Raw genomic sequence first — 24,879 nt, 5'->3', positions numbered from 1 at the left:
TATATATATATATATCTCCTTTGAAAAACTCGTTTAACAGGCAAATTTTTATCAGCAAGCTAATAGTAAATTTTTAATTCTGGTGACTGAAAGACACTTTCGTGATGTGATCGTTTCCAGTTTTGTTCTAACCAATTTAAGGTTGTGTCTAGTATTTCCTTCCAATTAACATTGTGGCGATAGTCTTCTGGTGCAAAATCTTCCGTTTTCCCTATTTTCTCCAGTTTTCTTATATTTATAGCTTGCGTCGAATTGAATGAAAAGTCGATGTTGATAATGCATAATTTGTCAGTGAAATTTGCAACCTCAACATTGCTCTCTAAGCAATACTCAGGCAACCAAATCATCGTTGAATTTAGCCACCATTTCCAATTGGCTTCTTCATCATCATTATCGATTTCCACAATTGCAGAATAAGCTGCAATATTCTCGGAATCGGAAATTGGAAGACCATCATCGTTAATCTCCTGGGATCGTGTATTTATCAACGTATCAGTTAGATCGGTTGACGAGACATTCGTCGCGAGATTTATTGACAGATTCGTTGGTTGTCTTGAATTAAGTGATATCCCGGGTAAGCAACTTTGCACAATAAAATTGGCAACCAAAGTGGATCCCAGAAGAGTAGCCAATCCGGCGGCATAAGTCGCCAGGCAGATCGAAGACACACTAATTAATGTTTGTGCGATTCTAATCAACTGAATGGAATTCATCAGACAACTCAATTCTGTATATGTGCACCATCTGCGTTTGTGTATTTCTCGATATGCCACGTTTTTTTCTAATTGTTGCAGCCTTTCCCAAAAATCTTGGTGCTGCACCAACACTGTCCAGTCCTGAGGCATAAAATCATAAAATACATTTTGATAAATGATACATAATCAATTGATAACTTACAAATTATATAAATTTTAGATAATGTATAAACGATTATTTACGATTGCAGCAAGAAAATCTTTTTCCAATTTATTCATTCGAGATATAGTCACTTGTCCCGAATTTGCCCATTCTTTATTGAAAACCTCATCTTCTTCGCCATCATCGTGCAAAAATTTACTGGCTACCATCTAATAAGCGTTAACAAAAATTTATTCGTTAACTTAAATGATATTAAAAGTGTTGTCACGTTGACATGTCAAAATAAAGAATAATAAATACCAAAGAAACCAAGAATAGCTCAGACGGCGCTACTTGATGAAGATATTCCGGATTACAATTCTTTAATCTTTCAATATATAGCAAAGCCAACACAAGTGAGCAAGGGGAAACACATGCATTTCTAGATATTCTGCTTGCTTCTTCAACATCGAGTTTTTCCAATGTATGACCGCTCTTCACTTCAGTAAAAAATTCCGCTGCCAATTCTAAAAAGAAGAAATTAATTTATGAATCATGCTTTATGAATATGCATATTGATATTGAGTTAAGGGAATGTTTATTTTGTGGAAAGGAAAGAATAACAGAACATTATGTATGTGAAGAGATAAAGAACAGGTTCATAAAGTTAAGTGAAGAAACAAGATCTTAAGCAGGAGTTAGATACAAAAAGAAAGGTGATAAGGAAACTTTGGAAAGACATGGAGAAGAAATTAAAGAAGGAAAAACAAAGACAGATAAAAGAAAGTGGATTAGGGATAAAACTAATAAGAGCTAAAAACAGAAAAAAAACGGGTATAGGGTATGTAAAAACGGGTAAAAAAATGTTATAAAAAAAAAGGAGTATAACTAAGGTAGAAAGTAGAACTATGTAAGAGATAGATAAAGTAGGCTAAGGTGATAATGGAAATAAAATAGACAAAATAAAAATAAGAACAAAAATAAGGAGAGGAATGAAAAAGTAATTTAGAGTTGCAAAGAGAGGAAATAAGATAATTGTTATTTAAGAGATAGATACAAATAAGTGACAGAAATATGGAAGGATATTAAAGACACATTATGTAAACCAAATCCCTTTCTTAGCTATTGTATATGTTGAAATAAATAAATAAAAATTCTCTATTTATTCTTTATCATTCTTCATAAAGTAAAATTAATTTTGAATGGAATAATATTTAAAATAAGAGCAAATAATGTTATTAAATATTATAAATTCAATTTAATGAAACTAAAGACAAATATTAAAAATTGATATTTCAAAACTGTTCCTTAAATGTTTTTTTTTAAATTCACATAAAACACACAAAAATTATTCCCTCAAATAAAAACAAAGTAAAAATATTTAAATTGGCCTATTTAATAATATAAAATTTATATTTATTAAAATAACAGTTAAATTTAGTAAAACAATTCATTTTGTATAATATTTTTATAATTTGGTAGCGATCTGTCTAATCTACATTCCGAAAAATTAACAACTATTCTGATTAAAGTTTTACAAGACGACATTTTAATTTCTATCAAGAGATACATAGTGAACCGGATTTTAATTGATGACTAATTGCAAGAAAAAAAAAACAACTTATTTATTATATGAATGTTTTATTATATGAATATTATATTCAAATGTAATCTAGAATTAGTAGTTTAATATGTAGGTTTTAGAAACGTTTTCTTTTTAGCTTTATTAGGTATTAACATTGAAAATGATCTGAATGTATTGGTTAAAATGTGTTACATTTGTTTATAAATTAAAATATTAGCATATATCAACTTGCTGTTGCACTCTTAACATTTGATTTTATTATTTGTTTTTATATAATTGAGTGAGCAATTATATTGATTATTTTTAATATAAAAGATAACAATTTAAATCTTATTTCTTATTGATCATATTAAATATTATTACACAAATTTTGATTTATTAGACAACTATGTACTAATTGTAACTAATTTTTTATTAATATAAAAGATAACAATTTAAAATAATAAATTATTTTCACATATCAATATTCTAATTGTTAATTTATAACTGAATATCATACTGACCTGTAACTGGTAAACTCAAGCAGTTAATCACTGGTAACTTGGAATAATATAATGACTTTTTTATACGTTTCATAAACTCATCGTGTTCCAAATCCTGCAGTAAAATAAACAACAAAATGTATTAAGAACTTCAGTTTATTAAACAACAATAGAAAAAAAGGAATAATTCTCAACCATCAAACAATCTTCAAGCGTTTTTAAAATTTTGCTCAATTAATGGCTTTTGATAACAACAAATAACTATTGCAATAAATTGCAATGTATGGCAGATACACATAAAATTGTATTTTGAATTGAAAATGTCAATCATAAAATTACATATGTAAGATTTTACCTTTGAACTTGGCATGTTCGTGCCTCGCCAGCTGTTCGTCATTGTTGGGTATTCGTGAGTCTCACCATAAACTTTTTCTGCAATATTTTTGTGATACGTTTCGGCTGAAGCAGTTATCGTAAAATATAATCCAGACAATCACTTCATCGAGGTGACGTAAAGTTTTGCAAGAACATAAATTACATCGTATCTCAAAGTAGCACACACGATTAATTTAGGTTAGGCTCATTCTCCACCATGAACGTACAAAATAATGAGATAACCGTATCTAATCACATGCGAATGACATTTATAAGTAGCAACTTGATAGGTCTATTCACGTCGCTTGCACTTTCTACACTTATTTTCGTTTTCATTCTTTTCAACCCAAATATTATATTATATATTTATCTCATTTTTAAGAATAAAAAATTTTGAAGGATTTCAAATACAAAAAAAATTTAAATATAATATTCGGATGTTAAAGAGAGGAAATTGAAGATTGAGTGCAAAAGTAAACAACGCCAACAGACTGTAAACATATGATGATAAACATATGATGGTATCCACTATGATTGTATGCATGCTTCTACACACTACATGCTTCCATGATTTACAGATTCGCTAAAAATTTTAAAATTATCAATTGTGCAAAATTATAAAAAAGCAATTATTGTATTTGTTATATTTAGATGCAGCGCTATTAATAAAGCATGGCTTATCCGTCATGTAATTTAGTGGAGGCGGTCGTCGATGAAGTTGCCTTAGAAGGTTTAGACGGCATTACTTTACAAGGTTATTTGACTTTTGTATCGTAGATACTATATCATTTTAGATATTTAAGATTATCATAATAATTTATCTATTTCTTTATTAACGGACTGTTATGTTAATTATTGTTTAAATATATATAATTTTGAAGTATGTATCTTGATTCAGCTTTATTTTTACCTTTGCATGTTATTGTTCTTTTATTTGTTTGTTTTAAATAATGCATTGATACATTTTTTATGTCTCTTTATTTCTTATTTTTAGCACTGTGGATGCGATTAGCAAATAGATTCAATGATTCGCTGCCGTACCCTAAGCCTTTCATGGAACAGGTATGGATAATATGCACGAAAGTAAAGGATTTTCAATTTTATGAATTAGAAACATCCCGAGATCCACTTGTGATATTCGATCGTTATGAGCATGTACATCCTGATCTTGGTATTATACAAGAACCAGTAAGTATATTAAAATATAATAATACTTGTATAATTTTGTATAAAATATTTTTATTGTAAAGCTACAAGAAATGTTGAAATATTTGCTATTATTTCATTAAGAAGATTAAGCTATAAAATGATTTTGTAATTACAAATAATTTGATTTCTTAATACTTTAATTCTATTTTGAATTTGACTTGTATTTTTTTATTATTTAAAATCTTGTTCTTTTTATGTTTTGAATTTTAGCCAACTGTTCCACCAGATATTTATCCCCATTGTCCTATTCAAGATCCTAAGACAGGTGCGAGAGGATCTTGCTCCACATATCATACAAGAAAAAATATCATAAACAATATGACAAATGCAAGTTTGGATGAAGTGACAGAAAAGTATGGACGAAGTTTGGTGATTGTAGCCTCTCAACGCGTTAGGTCACGAGCTTTGATGAGTGTCGAAGTAAGTCCGACATTGAAACTGAGTATCATGCACTATTGCTTCTTAGAGAGAGTAGGCCGATCTCGTTATCATGGCGAAGTCACTCAAGGCAAACTCAGTTTAGCTGCGCTCAAAGAGGATCCAAAAACTTTGTTCTATCACCGGAAGTTTCTATTGCAACACAAGTTGATTACGAAACAGATCCATCATCAAAAGAGCGCCGGCCATTGCAACAGTGGTAGTCTATTGCATCTGCCACGATTCTATGTAGAACGAAAGCCAAAAACGATTTATCTCGCGGAACAAGTGGTCGATATTCTACGATCCAAAGACAATGGCGTGGCTGATTACGATGAGATTAAGAAGAAGCTTGGAATTGGTAATTCTATTAAGAAACTGTTTAGAATTGCCGTTTTTCAAAAAATCGTAAAGACAGACATCCGTGTACCATATAGAACATTGTATCCTAAAGCAGAGCCTAGTGAATGGCGGCAAAAGCAAGATCCTTCGAAGGAGAAAAAGATTAAAGTTGTCCAGGTGTTATATCCGGATGTGGATGTTGCTGATATATGGAACAAAGAAGAGAAGGAAGATGATGAAGATATTGTTGAATTGGATATATCTAATCATTTGTTAAATGTTCCTTATTTGAAACAAGCAAATGATGTTATTGAAGCTAGTCAAGCAGAAGGTATATCTCAAGGTTAGTAGTAAATCATAGATTTTTTGTTATTAACAATGTTTATTCAGCATCCTTGATCGGATTCAATAATATCTATAGTTATATGAAATTGATCACTATTCCTCTGAAAAATGGAATAACTGTGATTGGCCAGTTTTATATATATAACTACAGATGTTGTTAAATCTGATTAAGAATATCATATGTAAACGTAATTATTATTTTAAAATTTTGTTATCCGAGATACAAATTTATGCTCAAATTGTAATATAGTAGAACTCCATATATATATATATATATCCAAACTTGTTGGGGTAACATTTTTGGTAATCAAATGATTTGGACAATAAATGTTCAATAACTTTCCTCTGTATTCAGTCGAGCTCCTGTTATCCGACCTATGACGCTATAATTTCAATAATAGGAGCTTCAGCTATAAGTTTAACTATTTGGAGTATGAACTTATTTATAAATGAAGTGCAGATGCGTGCGCGCGCGCGCGCGCGCGCGCGTGTGTGTGTGTGTGTGTGTGTGTGTGTGATATGTATAAACGGAGTTCTACTATATTATAAAAAATTAATATATGTCATTTTGTTATTTAATTTTTAAATTACAAGCAAATAGAAATTAAGAAATTTTAAATTATAATTTTTAGCTAATTTGGGAAAGGAGATGGGTCTCACTAAATTACAGTCTAGGTCATTTATGAGAAATGTGGCAAAAGCAGGTATCGCTGCAACATACATGAATGATATGGGTCGGCAAAGAATTACAAAATATGTTTCAAAGAAATACGAAAAAAACAGCAAAATGAGTAAGCAATTTAATAAAGAGGTACATAAAATTAAGGAACTCTCCAAGAAAATAACCAGTAAGAGTAAAAAGAATCTGAAGAACAAAACATCCTCGCAAGCAGAAAACGAAAAGCATCTAGCAATTTTAACAATCCACGACAGACAAGTAAAAAATCCTCAGACAAGTAAAAAATCCTCTTCTGGTCATCACATTGATAAAATTGATGATATTGATGCACCAATTATTGATAAAGATAAGATTCTTGATGAAGAGAAAGATAAACGTGATGAAAATTGTGCTAGAAAGGAAACAGAATTGAAGAATTTGTTTTATGTTGTCAATAGAATTTTACATAAGTATCGATTGTCAAAAATTCGATCTAAATACAGATGTATGACGTCGAAATCTTTATTAATGAAAAGAAAATATTTCGATACTAATGTGAAGAAGAAGAAGAAAGAAAAGTTTAATAATTTTAATACATCTTTGCAGCAAATAATTAACGATGCTAAAGCTACGTCGTTTTATAACAGCATAAAGACAAATTTGATAACACAAAAGCCCATTCGCACTGGAAAAGGAATTAATGAAGTTTTTGGTTTTATGGAAATTGTGCAGAATACAGAAAAGAGAAACTCTAATATTACATATAGGTTTGTATAAATATGCACATAAGCATAAATAAATCGTTAATTAAATTAATAAATATATTAAATCATTTTCTAGAGAGGAATGTATTAGTTAAACAAGAATTTTTATTGCATATAATTTTGTCTATTTTGCTGTGATGTAAAATTTATATTTTTGTTTAACTTCTGAATATTTTTAAATTTAGAAATATGAACTCAGATTCTTTTATTGTAGATATCAATATTATTAAATATCAATATTATTAAATATTTTCTCTTCTTATATTATTTATTTTTGTATTCAGATTGTTAAGACGTGCTAATCTGATAATCGAGGCAGTGAAAGAAAATCAAGTGATTGATGATACAGCGAAACTTATGAAGATGATTTATGAGGAAGAAGATAAAGAGGGTTACGATGTGAAAATTGACAAGAGATCTCTCATCAGATTGTTACAGAAACTTGCTAAAGATAACTTGGTGAAGAACATCAAGTTAACTTTGAGCGCAAATGGACGTGAGAAGAATTTGACATTTATTTGTGATCCTAACATCGACATTAATCATACCGTAATTAAATCAGCTGTCGAGCAAGCGAAGGTCAAATTCTGCTTATTAGCGTCTCAAAGAAGAGTGAAGAAGATGGATAAGCAGGAGAAGACAGACAAGTCGCCTAAGGAGCAATTGCAAGAGCTCAACAAGACAGCGACTAAATTATCCTCCATGAACTATAAGCATGATCCCAAAGCTGGTAGACGTTACGGTTTCAGCCCGAAATTCGTCAGGATGCGAACGATACACATTCTACTATTCTATCTGGTCTATGATCATCCTGGCATACCGAAATTATCTCAGGAAAAACAGGTGGAAATGCTTAGGTCTAGTGGGTACGAAATCAGCAATGATCTCATCCCAGAGTTCAGTACCATTTACAACACCGAAGTAAATTGGAAGATGTTTATTCCACCTTTACCTAAACACAACGGATGGTCTGAAGGTTGGGCATTGATGTGCGACGTTTTATTAGGGCTGCCTTTGTCGATTTTCACCAAAATACATAATATCCCTTTTGCGATCCCGGATTTAGATCGCTATTTAAGTCATCCAATCAGACAACATTACCTCGTCAAAAACCTTCCGGTGAGTTTTGGATCTCTTAAGGATCTTACACATTAGAGATTGAAGATTAAAAATGACTCAACTAAACAGTCTCGAATATTAGCAATCGTGATTTTTATTATTCTGCAAATCAACTGAAAATTAGATATGAACTTGGATCTTTGAAGATAGAACGCAATTTATTCTACTGACATTAATGCTTTTATTGTGCCTTGTGTTGATTATCTTTGTTAAGAGACTTATGTTTATGTTTTAATGATCCTTTTTAAATTTTGTTAATAATGCTTACTTGGTTTAAAGATTTTTTTTTTAATTTCTAGGTTACTATACGCAATAGTTTATTACATGCACGGAAATATATATTCAATATTCATGACACTATCACCAGATTAGGCTATCTTGGTCTGGTGCAATTTGGTCCCCAGCGATTAAAAGACAAAGATCAAGTGTTCATCTATATTAACCGGCGCACGGAATTGATGGACACGACTTCTTCGGCACCGGGTTATCATAAAATTGAAGATAAGCCGTATCCAGTAACTAAATACTTCTTCGATCGCACACGGGTAATGTTGACTAATATTGTGTTATTAGAAATATTAAAAAAATATTTTAAAAAATAATTGAATCTTCTAAATTTTTATTCTAAATTTTGTGGGATAAATTTAACTCTCTAAACACTGAGAAATATAATCTTTGTATTTTATCCCAAAAAAAATTGTTGTCGATAAAAATGATTTGTATAGAAAATATATTTTGAAGATTATTGGATTCAGTTCATGTGTATCAATAATCATTTTTCTAATTTATTTTTAAACTGATTTTTGCTCCATCTTATTATATTACTGTGATATTATAATTTTTACACAATTACAATAAGTAATACTTATAATAAATATTTATAATAAGTAATACTATAATATTTTGTATGTGAAAGTCATACTCTTAAAAAAACAAAGATTTAATACATTTAAAAAAATTAATAAAATATTTTATTATTAATACCTATGCATTTTTTTTTTAAGGACTAATCGAGTAATTCTAAAAAAAAATGAAGTAATATCTCATTAATAATATCTTATTTCTTTGCAGGCCGTTGAGAAATATTGGTATGAAATGTGGACTATTTGCGTTAATACTCTACTTGGCGGTAGGCTGGTGGTACATGGCAAGGATATTCTACTTGAGGATTTATGCAAGAAAGCTGCTATGATAGAAGCAGTTGCAGCACGCAATCCTAAAGAGGTCGCAGAAAGAGATATCGGTTTAGTTCCAGGAGATCATAAAGGAGCGGCTGGTACTGATTCAGCTCTCTTCGCTCATCTAAAACGCAATTGGAATTGGTCAAGTAATAGTACTAAACATCCCCAGGTAAAGAATGATGAAATCATCCAAGATAGAAAAAAATGATTGCTTTGAAAAAACAAAATAAAACATTTCTTTCTCTTTTTAAATTTCAGATGTTTTTTTAGAAATAAATATCATATTTTTAACATAAAAAAAAATTTAATAAATATTTTTATATTGGATAATAAGCATTTTTGTTTATATATAGAAATTTATAAATCTATTGACTATCAAGCTAAATTAAATCAATATCAGTATATAAAGTAAATTGTATAGCAATATATTTACTACAGAATATATTAATATTATTTATGAAATATTTTCTTTATCAGCAAACTTCTAGAACTCAGGGAAAATCCAATACAGGCCAACGGGATTTGCATTTATCGAAAATTCAAGTAAAGCCTATTAAATATACAGAATATGATGGTTTGAAGAAGATTTCGGGACCACCGCCGCCGCCTGTCGTTAGTGCGACCGAATTGCAGAAGAAGATACAGGAGCAGCTCAACATCGCTGGACGGAAGTACGAGGCTTTACCGTCATCGCATCAATCTAAAAAGCAGAAATCCTTTGTGCGACATGTGGTGCCGCGCAAGAAAAGTGCACGGGTCAAATTCGACGAGGACGACTATCGGGCGATGCAGCGGATGAATAAGCTGCGAGTGGAATGGGACACTCACGAAGATAACATCCTGCTAGTGTGCAAAGTAACATCGACTTACTTATCACCGAATCCACGCAAACAGATGGTCAGTTTCATAACGATACGAGATGTATTGCGAACATATTCTTACAGCTCGTACAACAAGACTTCGCGCGCCTGTCAGCGCCGGTTGATGTACATGTTGCGACAGCCACGCACAGTGAACAGCGTTGCGTTAGGCGTCGAGGAGATTAAACAAGATCCGTTCGTTGACAAACGATACGGCGGTGCAATGGAGAGATTGAAGGGCGAGTGTTCAAGCTCGACAGAGTATGAGAAGCGATTAATAGAGATTTTCAAAGAGCTTGTAGATTATATCATGAAAAAGTATTACGACATTGCGGAGATTAAGCCAAAGAAGCACATGGCAATGCCAAAGACCGCGCAGGAATTTAATCTTCTTTTCGAAGTGGTTCATCCAATAAAGCCGCATTATAATAAAGGCTTTACGAAGGATGTGCGAAGCATCACTGACATTCATTCGGCGATTATTAATTCTGTTATACATAGTTCCATGTGCTGTGGAAAGGATAGACGTTCCTGGGCCTATCAACTCTTTATGGTATGATACATATGTAATATAAAATATTTTATTCACGAAAATAATACTCCAAAACTCATTTATCCTGAAAATTAAACTTTATTAAATTAAATTTAAATTAAATTTAAATTAAATTTTTAAATGTGTGTGTGTTGAATAATATAAAATCATTTGATTTTCTTTTGATCTATTAATAGATATTACTTGATGAATAATATCTTTTTTTATTCTTATTCTTTCTATGAGATGTCTATTTACTATGAGATGACGTTTATTTTAAGTAGAATTTATTCAGTATACTTATACAATACACATATAATCAATATGTTGATTTTATGTTGTTTACAACTTTTCAAAATTTTTAAATTGTAATTTTTTATATTGCAAGAAATTTTTAATCGACTCATTAGTAACTTATTTTGTTAAAGGTGTATCAACACTATTCGGAAGCCCTTCTAAAACAAGCAATGAATAAGGTCAAATCGGATCAAATGGTGACAGTAAAAAAGCATCACTTGGCAACTATTAAGAAATATGGCAACTATATGCCGATGAGCAGCTCACAGTATCAACTAAGCATTAATTATATCCATAGGTTTCAAACTAAATGGACTTATGATGTCTTTAAGGATTCTTACAATGTCTTTGTAAAATTACTGCAATGGTATTCTGAGCAAAAAAATATTGTCCCCTCACAGGAACAAGAAACATTTAACGGTATTGAGCTTCCAATTTCCAGTGGCATTGTCGCTGCTATGCATGATCTTTTAGCACATAATCAAATTGACTTTGACATTGAGATGCCGGATCAAATTATTATGTTGGACGCGAGATATCAAGGCAAAGATGAGACTTATTTTAGAGCTGCCCAAAGATACCAAGATATTTTAACAAGACTTTACCGTTTTAATCTTGAGAGTTTTGAGAACGACAATCAGAATGCTGAAGTTTCTGGAGTTGAAACGGAAAAAACTTCCCATAAGACACAAAAAGATTCTTTGAAGAGGAGGAGACCTGTTGAGAATGACAATTCTGAAGAACCAATATTAAAGATTTTTTATAAAAACGAAACAAATAATGAAAGAAAACAAGAAAATCAATGTAAGAAAAGTGAAGATATATTACTTGACAAAAGTAACAAACACGAAGACACGAATCCGAAGGATTGTTCTAACGATCAAAGTAAGAAGAAAACGCGTACAAATCGTTCTTCAAGGAAGCGATCTAATATTGAAGAAGATTCTATGGACTGCGAAGGGCAGTTCTTGAAAAGAGCAAGATTAAACTCCGAAGATTCGATAGATTTCGAGGACTCAGAAGAAAACGAGGAATCGAAGATTCTTGAAGAAGAATTATGTGAAGATTTTGGAAACCTCGACAAAATATTTTTGAATAGTTCCAAACCTGTTAAATCGATGAATGAATTAAAGGAGCAGATGAAGGAGGACGGTACATTATATTTTTATGATTATAAAATTTTTATTTCTAGAAATAATTATAAAATGAATAGTTTATATGCAATATTAAATGATATTGCGATTTCTAATCAAACTTTATAATTGATTTGTCTAAAATAATATATTGTTTTAATTCTAGATTCTTTGATGCAGCCGAACAATATAATCGATATAACTCGGATTTCTCGACGTGTCAGTGAGATTATCAAGAATATGTCACCTAAGATGAGTTACTTTAGTTCTTGCAACAAGATAGAGGCTACAAATGACGTCCAAAAAAAATATACTAGAATATCCATGCTGAGGATGAAGGAAGAACTAAATGATCTCTCGATGACCGACAGTCATCATGCGCACGAATACTTCGTAGTTAATAGCTTTAGGATATTCTATAGCTTGGAATTGTCTTCAACTATAGAAACATTAAACAATATTGAGAAATTTCAAGGTTATTCAGTACCTAATCAATTAGTACCGCTGAAGATCGAGACTGTAAACGATTTTCTCAGCGAGTTAAATCAGACTGCAGTTTTTCCGAAGAACATTGTTTCTTATACGGACTATAAGAACGAATTTATGACGAAAAACAAAGAATTAACTGAAGCAATTAATTGGAAATATGCTGACGCAGTATACGAGTTCGTTCAGGAAAAGAAAGAAATCGGCGTCTGTTCGCAGGAACTGCTGGTAACTCATTTTTTACATACACGCACGCACGCGCGTGCGCGCGCGCGCGCGCACACACACACACACACACACACCAGACAGCAGATAAAGAGAGAAATTTTTTTTTATATTTCACTGTATTTCTTTGTATCATGAAGTTTAAAAAATAGTACTAAAAAATCATAATTTTCAGATTTGTTGAATTGTTAAATGGATTAAGTTATTTACATTTAATATATTACATTTAATATATTGTTTTTTAAATAAATTATTAACGGTAAATTTTTAATGGTTTTTTTCCTAGCGAATTTTTGCATTTTAATCAGCAATTTTAAAAAAAAATATTTTATTAACTTAGTTATTAAAAAAAAATTATTTTTCTTTTGTCTTATCCAGGATGAATTCTTCAACAAACAAGGAGAAAATTTGTACAAGATCGTTTCGCTTTTAACAGAAAATCGTATATTTGTACGCTCTGGTGTCACCAAACCACGATATATTCATCATCGTTATGTGGATCCCTGGTTAATTAATTCCTGTAAAATATATCGTCTTGAACAAGAATCCTTAGTGCCATTTAAAGATAGTATATATTCCACAATGCATCAAGGGAAAATAGCTGAAACAAATACTGAGATGGATGCAAAAGATACAAATATCGACAATGAAAAAGATGCAAATGAAAAATGTAATATAGTTTTATTATATTTTTTAATTTTATATTTTGCTAAAATATTTATTTTAATAAATAAATGAATACATCAATTTTTGTTTATAATTATGGTATAATAAGATTTGATATTACAAATTCTATATATTATATTTCATTTGAAAAATTTTATTAAAATATAGACTTTTATCACATAGAATATATTATATTCAATTTATGCTTTACTATATTTCAGTGTGTTTTTCTTGGTCATAAAGTTTACAAAAGTGACAGTATTAAAAAATCAACGTTTCCAGTTTTGTTTAATTATTAAATGGATTAAGTTCTATGTTTAATATATTGTTTTTTTTTAACAATAAATATTTAGAATAAGCATGTTGCAGGCGAAATAGATAGTGCGATACCTTCAACATCATCGGACAACCAAGACAGCAAAGAAAAGAAAAACACAGACAATGACATAATTAACAAGAAGGACGAGAAGAAGGAAAATAGCGAGAAAAGCAATTTATGTACAAGAAAAAGAACGCATAAGCAAAAGCCACGTTTACTTCCACAAAAAGATGTGTATAAATCAGCGCAGCAATTAGATTTCACGTATGAAATCACATATGAATAAAAAAAAATGTTTTCTCAGAAACCTCTTGAAAAATGATATTGAACTGTGTTTTCTTTCAGAACTGTTGAAGAAATAAAAGTTGCAGTAAGGCCATGGATACGTATAGACGGCGTACTAAATCGCAAAGTTTTAGATCGAATGTTAGGTGCAGTCTTGAGTTATTGCATGCTTCATCCTGGACTCACAATGGCGAAAATGCAAAGCAGATTTGTTCCTGTTCTACAACCCTATCATACACGTGAATTAGTTGAGGTTCGTTTTATTGATTGTCCATACACTTGCAAATTAATAAATCAGTATTTCTGCACTCTTAAAGAAAGACTCATTCCATTAGATCTTATATTAGATATAAGTACTACAGAGTTTCTACAACTTATTGATAAAAAGTAGTATGGAACCTGTATACATTTTCTTTTTGATATTGTAAGAACTAACTTTCGGTGAAAATAATTTTTTGCAGATGCTGGTCAGGTTGGGATGTTTAGAGAGTAAGCTCTTGAAGAAAACATGCGTTACTCTATTCTCTGCACCACCTACAGTTAATATTAGTAATCTAAGTATGTGATCACTAAAATTAATATTACTCAAATTTTCAAATTTCTAATTGATAGTTGTTAATTAATGTCTGCATCAACAATAACATATTTGCATTTTGTTAATTATTGTACGTATTCTATGTGATGTTCTCAAAATATTGTAATCCATCTGTACATAAATTATTTCATATTTAAAAATTATTTCTATTTTCGTAATTAAACATAAACAGCTAATATTATAATTTATAAAAGATTTAAGAAGATTTAGAAGATCTATTTCGATAACGATGTTTCGATATTTATTTCGATAACATTTCTCGAACGTCAAAAATATTTGTGTACTAATTTCAGATAATTTGCTTTCTTGTTTAATACAATCTATAAAAATATTTTGATAGAGTGCTTTGTATGATAATACGATTTCATTTTATTACAAATGTTACAAAGTTAATCTCAAGAAAAAGTAATGGGTACTTACCGTTTGATGACATAAGGATCGTTCTATCTTTGTTATTCATGAAATGCCAAGAATAATAAAACGACGTTCACTTATGTCACGAAGTGGAAAGTATCATATGTTATCTTATCCAAAACTTCTGCTACTTTCTGATATATGACACATTTCTTTTTTTTTATCAAATTCATTATAATACATTCTCATATATTTTTTATTTAATTTTAGCTGCGGACACCATTGGTTGGTCTACTGAAGATGAAATAATACTTGAGTCTACCATAGATGCTATATTGAAATTTAGTATATTCTTGAGTACGAGAACATATAGCGCAGATTTTATGCCGTAATTATGTATTTTTTATATATGTATACATAATTAAAAAAATACATAATTAAAATACATAATGTGTATATATGTGTTGTATATATGCATGGCAAGCACAGATGAAAATAGTCACATCTATTGTATATGATTATAACTGCGTTCGATTTGGGTACTTTCAGCGCTTCTATCCTTGTATAAGATATATTTACATCAAACATATCTGATACAAAAATGGAATGATGATGTAAGTGCTTAAAGCGAGAACATCCAAACCATATGACTTATATGATTATTATGATTATATATACTTATTATGATTATATATACAATAATATTATTCTACAATAATATAGAAAGATGTTTAATACCTTTGTATATATGATATGTTTAGGAAAATATTTCCGAATGAAATTATTATAATACTTCGATTCTGTATCTGTTTAAAAAATTCTTTGTACTTTATTATTTTATTATTGTTTTCAGTAAATATGTAAAGATTATAATAAAGATACATTGAAGTTAATAACAATGTAATTTTTAACGAAGTTTTGCGGAAACTTTGTGCAATAAATTAAACATTTCGGATCTCGATATATTTTTATGCGCGCGCTAAAAGACAATCATTTTTGAAATTGCCGCGTATTCAGCGAGAACAGCAATTGGCTGATAAACCGCGCACAAGCTCGAGGTTAACCAATTGAATTTATTCTGCTCAGCTGACGTTTTTTTATGAACGGACGTATAGCTTCGCGCGAAATTTTCGTTTCTCGTTTGTTAAGAAACGTGATGGACATTATTCCTTTTCCGTATACTTTTCTGTGATTTCTCTTCCTCGTCTTTTTTCCTTCGAAATCCAAATATACTTCCATTTTAACTTTGTCGTGACGGTTAATCTAATGGATCATTTGTTTATCTTCGAAAAGTGCGCCCGCGAGAAAGTGAGATTCGAGAAATGGGAAGAGCTGTTTGTGTATCGACAGGATGCGATGTAAGAGACTTGAGAATAAACAAGTATCAAGTTTTGTTTATGAAAATTGAAGAACTTATCGCTCGCGAGTTATTATAGAGAATTTACAATCTTTCTTCACTCAATCTCAACCTTACTGATTGAGGTGTCATCTACTGTCCTGTCTGTAAGGTAAATATTTTCTAAAATTTCTCCCCGCATTTATGAAAGGTATGAAAAGACATGGGGTGAACAAATATTTACAAATTGCAGTGTATGTGCAGGAAATTAAAACTTATTGTAAGATTTATAAATTAATTATGCAATTTTATGAATAACTTACAACAATTTTACACAGACAGATTTTGTGTACATGCATCTAAAAGTAGATAAACAATGGTAAGCAAAGCTGTGAGAAATTGTTGAATGACAGTTCATTGAATTTGGGTTTTGTTTAGCGATAATAAACCAAATAATAAAAAAATAGAAATATAATATAAACTATTTAATAGAAGAAATTAATGACATTTTAATTAATAAATATATTACGAGCAATTTATTTAATTGCATTGTTATTTCTAAGATATAATATTGTAGATCTTTACATCTTAATTAAACTATTTTTTATAAGAAATTTAAATTCTTATTATATAAGAAACAAATCTTTACTGCTTATATATTTCAAAGCTAAGTTATATAAAATTATGTAGTAACATTGTGTATAATACTATGATGAGAACATTTGTAAATTAAGTCTTTGTAATTTTATTTAATTACTTACAGACTTAACAATGTTAATGTACTTTGTTTAATGTACAAAATACAAAATTAGTAAGACATTTGCTGATTAAACTTATATATATTATATTTGTTCTAGGTATCTAAATAGAAAATAAATTGCAGTGTGTTAAATAATATTGCATTAAAAAGGATGGATGGAACTGGAACTAATACTCGTTGGTGCTCTGCACCAGGTTGCATGTTGAATATAAAAATAATGAGACGACATTTCTTTCGATTTCCGAAAGATAGGAAAAGGTATTTGTATCTAATTCAAACCAATTCAAACTACAAAACTTTGTGCCCATGATGTTAGAAATCACTTTGAGATCTTGGATAGAGAAGGAATCAACTAATCGTATTGGTTAATTGACTGAATTGTTCAAATGTGACTTTGACTTTGATTTTTAGCATTTGTTAAACATAAGGTTACATTATGTGTAAATTTGAATATATTTTTTCCTATTATATATACTCTGAAAATTAATTTTGTGCTTATATATAAAATAAATCTGAATATATCTTCAAATTTATATTCTGTATTTGATATATAATATTATATTTTCATTGTCAGTTTTATATTTAAAATTATATAATTTCAGATGGTTAGAATGGATTAAAGCATGTAATAGAATGGATTTGGTGCCAATAGGCCCAGAATTTGCGAATCGATATTATCGGATATGCCATTTACATTTTCGAGTAGAAATGTTTCGAAATATAGAAGGAAGAATTTATCTCAGTAAAGAAGCTGTGCCATCAATATTTTTGAAGCCATTACAACAAACAGGAGAGTGAGTAAATATTTATATTTATATATCTGCTACTAGTACAGTTATATAGATATACTGCTACAATATTGCTAGAAATAATTTACAAATGAAACTATCAGATTTTAAAATTGTATTTAAGAAAAATAAAAAATGTAACTTTCTTTTCTCTTTTTTAGTGGTAATTCGTCTACGACTTTGTTCCAACCGATTTCTTTTGTAACTATATTTTTGAAGCCAGAGAGCAGAAATAGGTAAGTTCGCAAGTTGTATTTGAATTTTTTCGCTAACTTTTTGCTCAAGGAGTAAAATAGTTTCTAAATATAATTGCAATTCTTTTTTAGAAACTCTACAGATTTATCACAATCTGAAGTATCTGAAACGCATCCCATGAAACCTGACGAAAGGTGAGCTTCTTTTTGCCATAAGAATATAATCTACTTATGATATAAACGATTCGAGTAAATTTGCATATACATATAATTATATATACATCATCTATAACAGATATAATAAATTCCGTTTTGTTGCATGAGTATTATATTTTTATTGCTCATCTTTATTGAATAAAAATAATTTCTTGATGTAGAGATACAGCCATAATTTCACCAGTACAAGCACTTTTTCCAAGATCCTCTTTAAAACAGACATATGAGGATAGGTAACTTTTGTTTGCCTTAATATTGATATTGTATTTCTAATTCAGTTTTTAACTTATGTTCTGTGTTATAACAAATAATATATTTAATTTTTATCAGAAATGTATCATCGGCTCAAACCTTGTTGCTTGATGTGAAGAAAGAGAATGATAACAGGTGAATTAGAAATGTTAGATGTATTAAAGTCAATTAGGCGCGTTTGAATATATTATTTTCAAAGGATATCTAACTTATTTCTTTTCAATTAATATTTAGCATTATTTATTCCTGTTTTGCTAATAGAATTTAATGTAAATGAAGTCTTAATTTATTTACAATATGTCGGTATATGTATGTAAAAAATAAAAGTACTAAAAATCCACTCTATTAATAGGAATACTTCCGCGGAAATACAATTTATTAAAGAAATAGATACGAATACGGAAGCAATATCGACATTGGCACGAATATTTCCAAAAGAAGAGTGCAGTAATTCGTAAGTTATGAGATTTGTAATCTCAATTTATATAGCATCATTTATAATTGTTAAATACAGAAAGTTATTTCTTTTTTAAATAGAGATATTATAGATTTAACATCTATAGACTCTCCAGTGCCAACAACGTCGAAAACAGTATCGGTTTGTACACCACCATCAAAAACAGTATCAATTTGTACACCACCATCAAAAACAGTATCGATTTGTACAACGTCGTCAAAAACAATTCATACAACGCAACAAAATGGTGACAAGTAAATATCATTATCAAAGATTAATATTACTAGTGAAAATGTTAAAATTTGATAAAAATTTATTTTAGCGATTAACGTCAGATTATTTCACTAAAATATACAAAAATATTAATTTAACAATAAAATAAAGATATTAAACATAAATTTTGTTAAATGTTACAGGACACCAAAAAGAAGACATTGGAATATTTCGACACAGACACCAGAAGCTTGGATTCGAGGGAAGAGACCTATGGAAAAATCTGAGATTTGTGCCGACACAAAGCGAAGAAAAACATTCGACATGGAAAACGAAGATAATCGTCTGAACATGGATCAATTTAAAACGGCGTGTACAGATTTATTACCACATAATTCCGCCATGTTAGTTTCAGCGTGCATCAATGCTTGCGAGAAGCCTAAGACTAAAAAGAATTTTAAGGATAAGCAACTCGCGCTCGAGTTATTCTTCATGGCATCAGGTGCATATAGATTTTACCGGCCGTTATGCTTGCTACCTACAACGCGTCAGCTGTGGAGACACATCCGCAATTGGGATATGCCGCCCGGCTTGAATGACAATGTACTTAATGCGTTGCGTTTGAAGATCAAATCGCTGCCGTCGACGGAGAGACATTGCTCCCTGTCTGTGAAGGAAATGCGACTTAGACCACATCTCTTCTACAATCTGACGCGCGACAAAATTGTTGGTTTCCACGATACCGGTACAGAGAAGCGGCGCACGTTAGCGAGAAAGGTTTTGGTGATAATGGCGTGTAGTTTAGTTGGCGACTGGGAACAACCCATCGCCTATTACTTTCATAGTAACACATGTCACACCGATATCTTGAAGGATCTGATATTCCAAGCAATAATTAGATTGAAGAGCATCAATGTGACCGTGCATGTTTTAATTACCAATACATCACCAACGTTTCTGCGACTATCACGATTACTAGGAATCTCTACGGAACGCCCGTCATTCCTGGTGAACAACGAAAGAGTGTTTTTCGTTTTTGATGTTACACGGCTAATGAGAACGACCAGAAACGTGTTCAGGACTCATGATCTCCGCTTCCGCGAGAAAAGGGCCTCGTGGACGGATATTGAACTCTTCTTCAGACGCGACAGCCAGTTGCGACTGCCATTGGCCCCTAAATTGTCTTTGAGTCATTTAGAGCCCAAGGGATGTCAAAAGATAGAAACCAAGTACGCTGTTCAAATATTCAGTGGTAGCATAGCTGCAGGTTTAAGCGCGCACATTGCATCCGGTGAATTACCTCTGGAAATGATCGGCACGATGGAGTTTATACACAATTTTGATCAGCTATTCGACATTCTCAATTCCTCTGCATCGACCAAATCGAATACTAAGAATTTCGAACAAACTTTCACGGGTAGCATGCACGAAATGAGCTTCTTGCAGCAGACACTTGACTTCTTGAAGTCGATTAAGATAGTGGACAGGAATGGCGCGTGCGTCAAATCGATCAAGTGCTTCGATCATTGGCAGATTACAATCAACGCGATTATTCAACTGTGGAACGTGTTGCAACAGCATCAGCTCCCTTCTCTCTGCACAAGAAGATTGAATCTAGAGAGCATCGAGCGCGTTTTTCGTTCTATTAGACGACAAAGTGGAAATCGCGTTAGACCCACGCCTATCTTGTTTACTTACGCATTCAAGAATCTCGTCAGCAAGCACTTCCTCGAGCATTCAAGTGGGGGCGATTCTGCCGTGAACGGACGGAAGATACTCAAACGAATAGAGACAGCATCAACCCCGTCGGTGTCCTCTTTAGCTAATGAGATTCCGCCCGCTACTCAAGTAGTTTTGAACATCTCGGCGACGAATTATCGCAACATCGATTTGCGACTGCCTGAGAGAAGCGCGTTTAAGCGTGTGTGCGAGTTTCTGCTTAATGAGTGTTTGCTGGTGCACGTTAATTGCAACATATGCATTGCCTATGCTACCAAGGAGAGTAATTCGTCCAGCAGAGATACATCGAGCTCTTTCCATCTCTATGTTTCCAGCCTTGAAGACACGTTCATGCGCAATTTCGAGAAACTTTCTATCGAGAAGAATCTCGGAGCACAGATGCTACAGCTCGCGCAACAAATCGACTACAAACCGCCTTGTCCGGACTTCCCAATTGTTTTCCTGATCAAACTATTTCTACGTATGCGAGTATATTTTACGTTGTCGCGACACAACAAGATCTGCAAAGGCATAGAATCACGCAGCTCCTTAAATGTGATACAGTTATAAACTGCTCAGTTTTTATTGCATTATCTATGTTCAGGTTTTATTGTTTGCATTGGTTAATTTTATTAATTAGTATTGTTTTCTTTATATATTTTTTATATATTATAGCGCTTAAATGCAAAAATTTAACGCAGTATTTCCGCGTTGAATGAGCAATATCATAAAGGTTCCTGAATTTCATGACTAATTTGAAGAAAAGTACGTTTTGTATTAAGCAAATAGATTCGTGTCGAATATAAATTTTCGCTAAGAGTAAGTTGCCTGATATCAACTTACACGTTTTTAACTGTAATTTTGAGATAGTCTCTTTTGACATTGGTTTTATTGGATTAACTAATTATTAATAATTATTCTGTTGTTGCATGCTACGTTTAATCGAATATATTTTATTCGTGTATTATTGATTACATATTTGACATATTTTAAAGTGCTCAATACGAAATTACGATTTATAGATCGTTATTAATATTTACTTTTAACTTGCTTCTTTATGAGAAAATATTCTTGATGATTACAGAACATATTCTTTGATGAAAAGATTATATTGGTGTTATTAAAAACTTTGAATTTCATTTTAAATATTTAGTATAAGTTTTTAAGTTTATAACAAAGTTATAACTTAACAATGTTCGCGGAAATCTTCAATGCATTATTATAAATTTTATTACGGAGTAAGAAAGTATATTTAATTTCATATCTTTCGTTTCATTTATTTCTGTTACGAGATCAACCATTCTTATATTTTTTCACCATAAGAGTAAAACACAAGAAAATAAAACTGAATGATAATTTTTTAAAATTGATATTAAATATTCTACTTCAATAAACTGAATTTTATAAAGAGGAGCCTGATTATTTAATTATATCAGTAAAATCAATACTGTTTCCATTCTTATTTCATTCATCCATCATAATAAAAGTACACATTTTTTTATTTCATTACAAGATTATACAGGTAATTGACGTAACAGTTAATATCTTCCTTTTCAATCAACTTAGAATCAGTACAACGACCAAATAGCGTGGTACGTAATAACCTTTTTCGTCATAGAACTAAGGGTTAAGTGCCTCGCTTTCTGTATGTGTGTGTGTGTGTGTGTGTGTGTGTGTGTGTGTGTGTGTGTGTGTGTGTATGTGTGTGTGTGTGTGTGTGTGTGTGTGTGTGTGTGTATGTGTGTGTGTAAGAAACGTCCAACGTTACAAGTAGGTCAAGCTATGACGCGCAACGGCAATCGATATAATCTAAATACGATGAGTATACTCTCGCGAGGGGTGAAATAATGCTATGGAATAAACGTGCTTTGCTAAATACGGAAGCAGATTGGATCGTTGTGTTCACCAGTGGTACCCATATCGAGCATATTATTGTTGTCGCGTGTTAATTAAATTTTAATGCGCGATACCATGGAATAACGCGTTTCGAGAAAATTTTAAAAGAACTTCGCTTACAATTTTTTTTTCTTTTTCTTTAAATTTCTATATTCTAAATTGTATTCTTTGAAACATAGGAAATGTAGGGCACTTAAGTTGAACGAGACGAGTTCATGTATGCATACAGATACGAAAATTAGAATAGAATGAATGTGAATGTTTCACGATAATAAAGGTGAGAAAAAAATATACGAATATAAATTCATAATATATATGTAGATTAGCAATATAGGAAAAAAAACGAGAGAAATGAATTTTTCAAAAACTCAACTGATTAATTCCATTTTAAAAACATTACAATGATCAATTATGATCAATTTATAACTTCATCAATTTCTATTTATTATCGTATGAAAATTAGTTTTTGAGAGAGAGAGAGAGAGAGAGAGAGAGAGAGAAAGGGAGAGAAAAAATGCAGCAAACAGGAGCTTTTCACTACATTCCGCTTTTCTTTAGATAATGCGAGACCTTTTTGCAGATTTAATTGCAAGCTTCGTACACGCGAATAAGATTGCAGGTATTAAGAAACGCAGATTATTGAGAAACTCTGTGTCGAGGCAGGTGAAGAAATCGATCCGATACTCTCTTCGGTACACGTGATCCGCGCGCGCGCGCACGATATTCGCGCGGACTCCGGCGGTGGGTTACCTAGGACACCGCGTACATATGAGGAAGGCCGCGTTGCGGGCGACATTTCCGGCACAGTCGTGTCCTCGGTGACGGCGTCGACGGGGCCATGCACGTCGACGTTCGCGTCGCGACATCTGACTCGAGTGTATCGTTTCGACAGTTTCCGAGTGCATGAAGTCGATCCGCGGAGACGAATTGAGGAGCGCGAAACGTCGTGAGATGTGCGTGAGATATTTCTTTCCGTTTTCCTGCGAACATGCGCTGAAAGAGGGCTCGAACGCCCCTCTCTAATGTGTGCCGCGCAAAAGATGCTTGGAGGATCCATGACTCGAGCAAAAATGTAATTACATATAATACTCTCTAAATTCTGGAATGAAATCCCTCTCTAAAGAGTTAGCATTGAGTCAGTTTTGAAAAAGAATAATACAATTTTAATCTTTAAGAGCAAGATTCACTTTAAGATCGATATATATTTATGTCCTGTAAGACACAATATTCTAAGAATGTTACATGAATATTAAAAAGGATAAGCAATATTCATATGACATTCTAGGAATATTGTGTGCTATAGTAGTCCGTTCTTATTTCAAGACCGTCTTAAGATATTAATACGATCCTCTGATTGATTCATGACAGTCTTAAGACTGTCTTAAATATAATTAATCTTAACGTACATTCCTAAATATAAGACTCGATTATGAATACTGGCTTTAAAGTTTTAGAGAACACATTTTGATTTATCTCTTTTTACTTGAATTTAATTAAATCCAATTATTAAACGTAATAATGCGTTCCCGTTATGTGTTATCTTCTTCCTTTATGGAAATTTAATACTAGTACTGTCAATTAATTACTTATATTTTGAGTATTAAAAATATGTTAACTATTTATATATAAAATATATAAAATATTGTTAAATATTTTTAATACTAAAAGTAAATAAATTAGTATTAAAATTTTATAATATTCGATGATTTAACATTCAATGAATAATAATAAGGAAATTTGAACACAGCCCAAAGTGAATTTAATAGAATACCACGAGAACATCATAATCGATAAACCGGAAGAGACGAGAGGAAAGCTCAACACTTTGAATCTCGCATTTTGAATCTTGGTTTTTCTAAACGCGCGGCCCTCACTCGGGATGAATCATCACTGTTCTCTCCGGCGCGCCCTTATATTTCGATGGGATACGCGCTTATCTCTCGGCACGAAAATAAAATTACTCGCGCGCGCGCGCGAAAGAG

At 31.4% G+C, this 24,879-nt stretch overlaps 3 protein-coding genes across 3 annotated transcripts in view; 2 read left to right on the top strand and 1 right to left on the bottom strand.

The window, feature by feature from the left end:
* Positions 1–21: 21 nt before the first annotated feature.
* On the bottom strand, positions 22–3,489 carry LOC108690718 (protein CNPPD1). Its single transcript, XM_018198154.1, is given in 6 exon segments — positions 22–113; positions 115–836; positions 939–1,067; positions 1,159–1,364; positions 2,926–3,019; positions 3,260–3,489. Coding segments are annotated over 6 exon segments (1,233 nt in total). The 5' UTR covers positions 3,302–3,489; the 3' UTR covers positions 22–73.
* A 409-nt stretch (positions 3,490–3,898) lies between these two features.
* LOC108690757 (general transcription factor 3C polypeptide 1) lies at positions 3,899–15,468 on the top strand. Its single transcript, XM_018198209.1, has 15 exons — positions 3,899–4,033; positions 4,274–4,467; positions 4,699–5,590; positions 6,225–7,017; positions 7,299–8,133; positions 8,433–8,678; positions 9,205–9,483; positions 9,792–10,727; positions 11,135–12,155; positions 12,303–12,850; positions 13,226–13,517; positions 13,883–14,096; positions 14,178–14,370; positions 14,579–14,675; positions 15,337–15,468. Exons 1-15 carry the CDS (start codon positions 3,952–3,954, stop codon positions 15,456–15,458), a joined length of 6,744 nt encoding a protein of 2,247 aa, XP_018053698.1. The 5' UTR covers positions 3,899–3,951; the 3' UTR covers positions 15,459–15,468.
* Positions 15,469–17,313: 1,845 nt separating this feature from the next.
* LOC108690739 overlaps positions 17,314–24,879 on the top strand; it is a 10,616-nt gene continuing 3,050 nt past the window's right edge. Inside the window, exons 1-9 of the mRNA XM_018198177.1 lie at positions 17,314–17,420; positions 17,765–17,956; positions 18,112–18,186; positions 18,277–18,339; positions 18,691–18,747; positions 18,965–19,066; positions 19,150–19,323; positions 19,486–19,673; positions 23,561–23,969. Of these exons, the coding sequence (XP_018053666.1) occupies positions 17,314–17,420; positions 17,765–17,956; positions 18,112–18,186; positions 18,277–18,339; positions 18,691–18,747; positions 18,965–19,066; positions 19,150–19,323; positions 19,486–19,673; positions 23,561–23,847 (1,245 nt within the window). The 3' untranslated portion in view covers positions 23,848–23,969. The remainder of the gene's footprint in view (positions 17,421–17,764; positions 17,957–18,111; positions 18,187–18,276; positions 18,340–18,690; positions 18,748–18,964; positions 19,067–19,149; positions 19,324–19,485; positions 19,674–23,560; positions 23,970–24,879) is intronic.

The sequence above is a fragment of the Atta colombica genome, unplaced genomic scaffold, assembly GCF_001594045.1.
Source record: "Atta colombica isolate Treedump-2 unplaced genomic scaffold, Acol1.0 scaffold35, whole genome shotgun sequence".
NCBI lineage: Eukaryota > Metazoa > Arthropoda > Insecta > Hymenoptera > Formicidae > Atta > Atta colombica.
The sequence above is the reverse complement of the archived record's forward strand: the minus strand, read 5'-3'. Positions and strand labels throughout refer to the sequence as shown.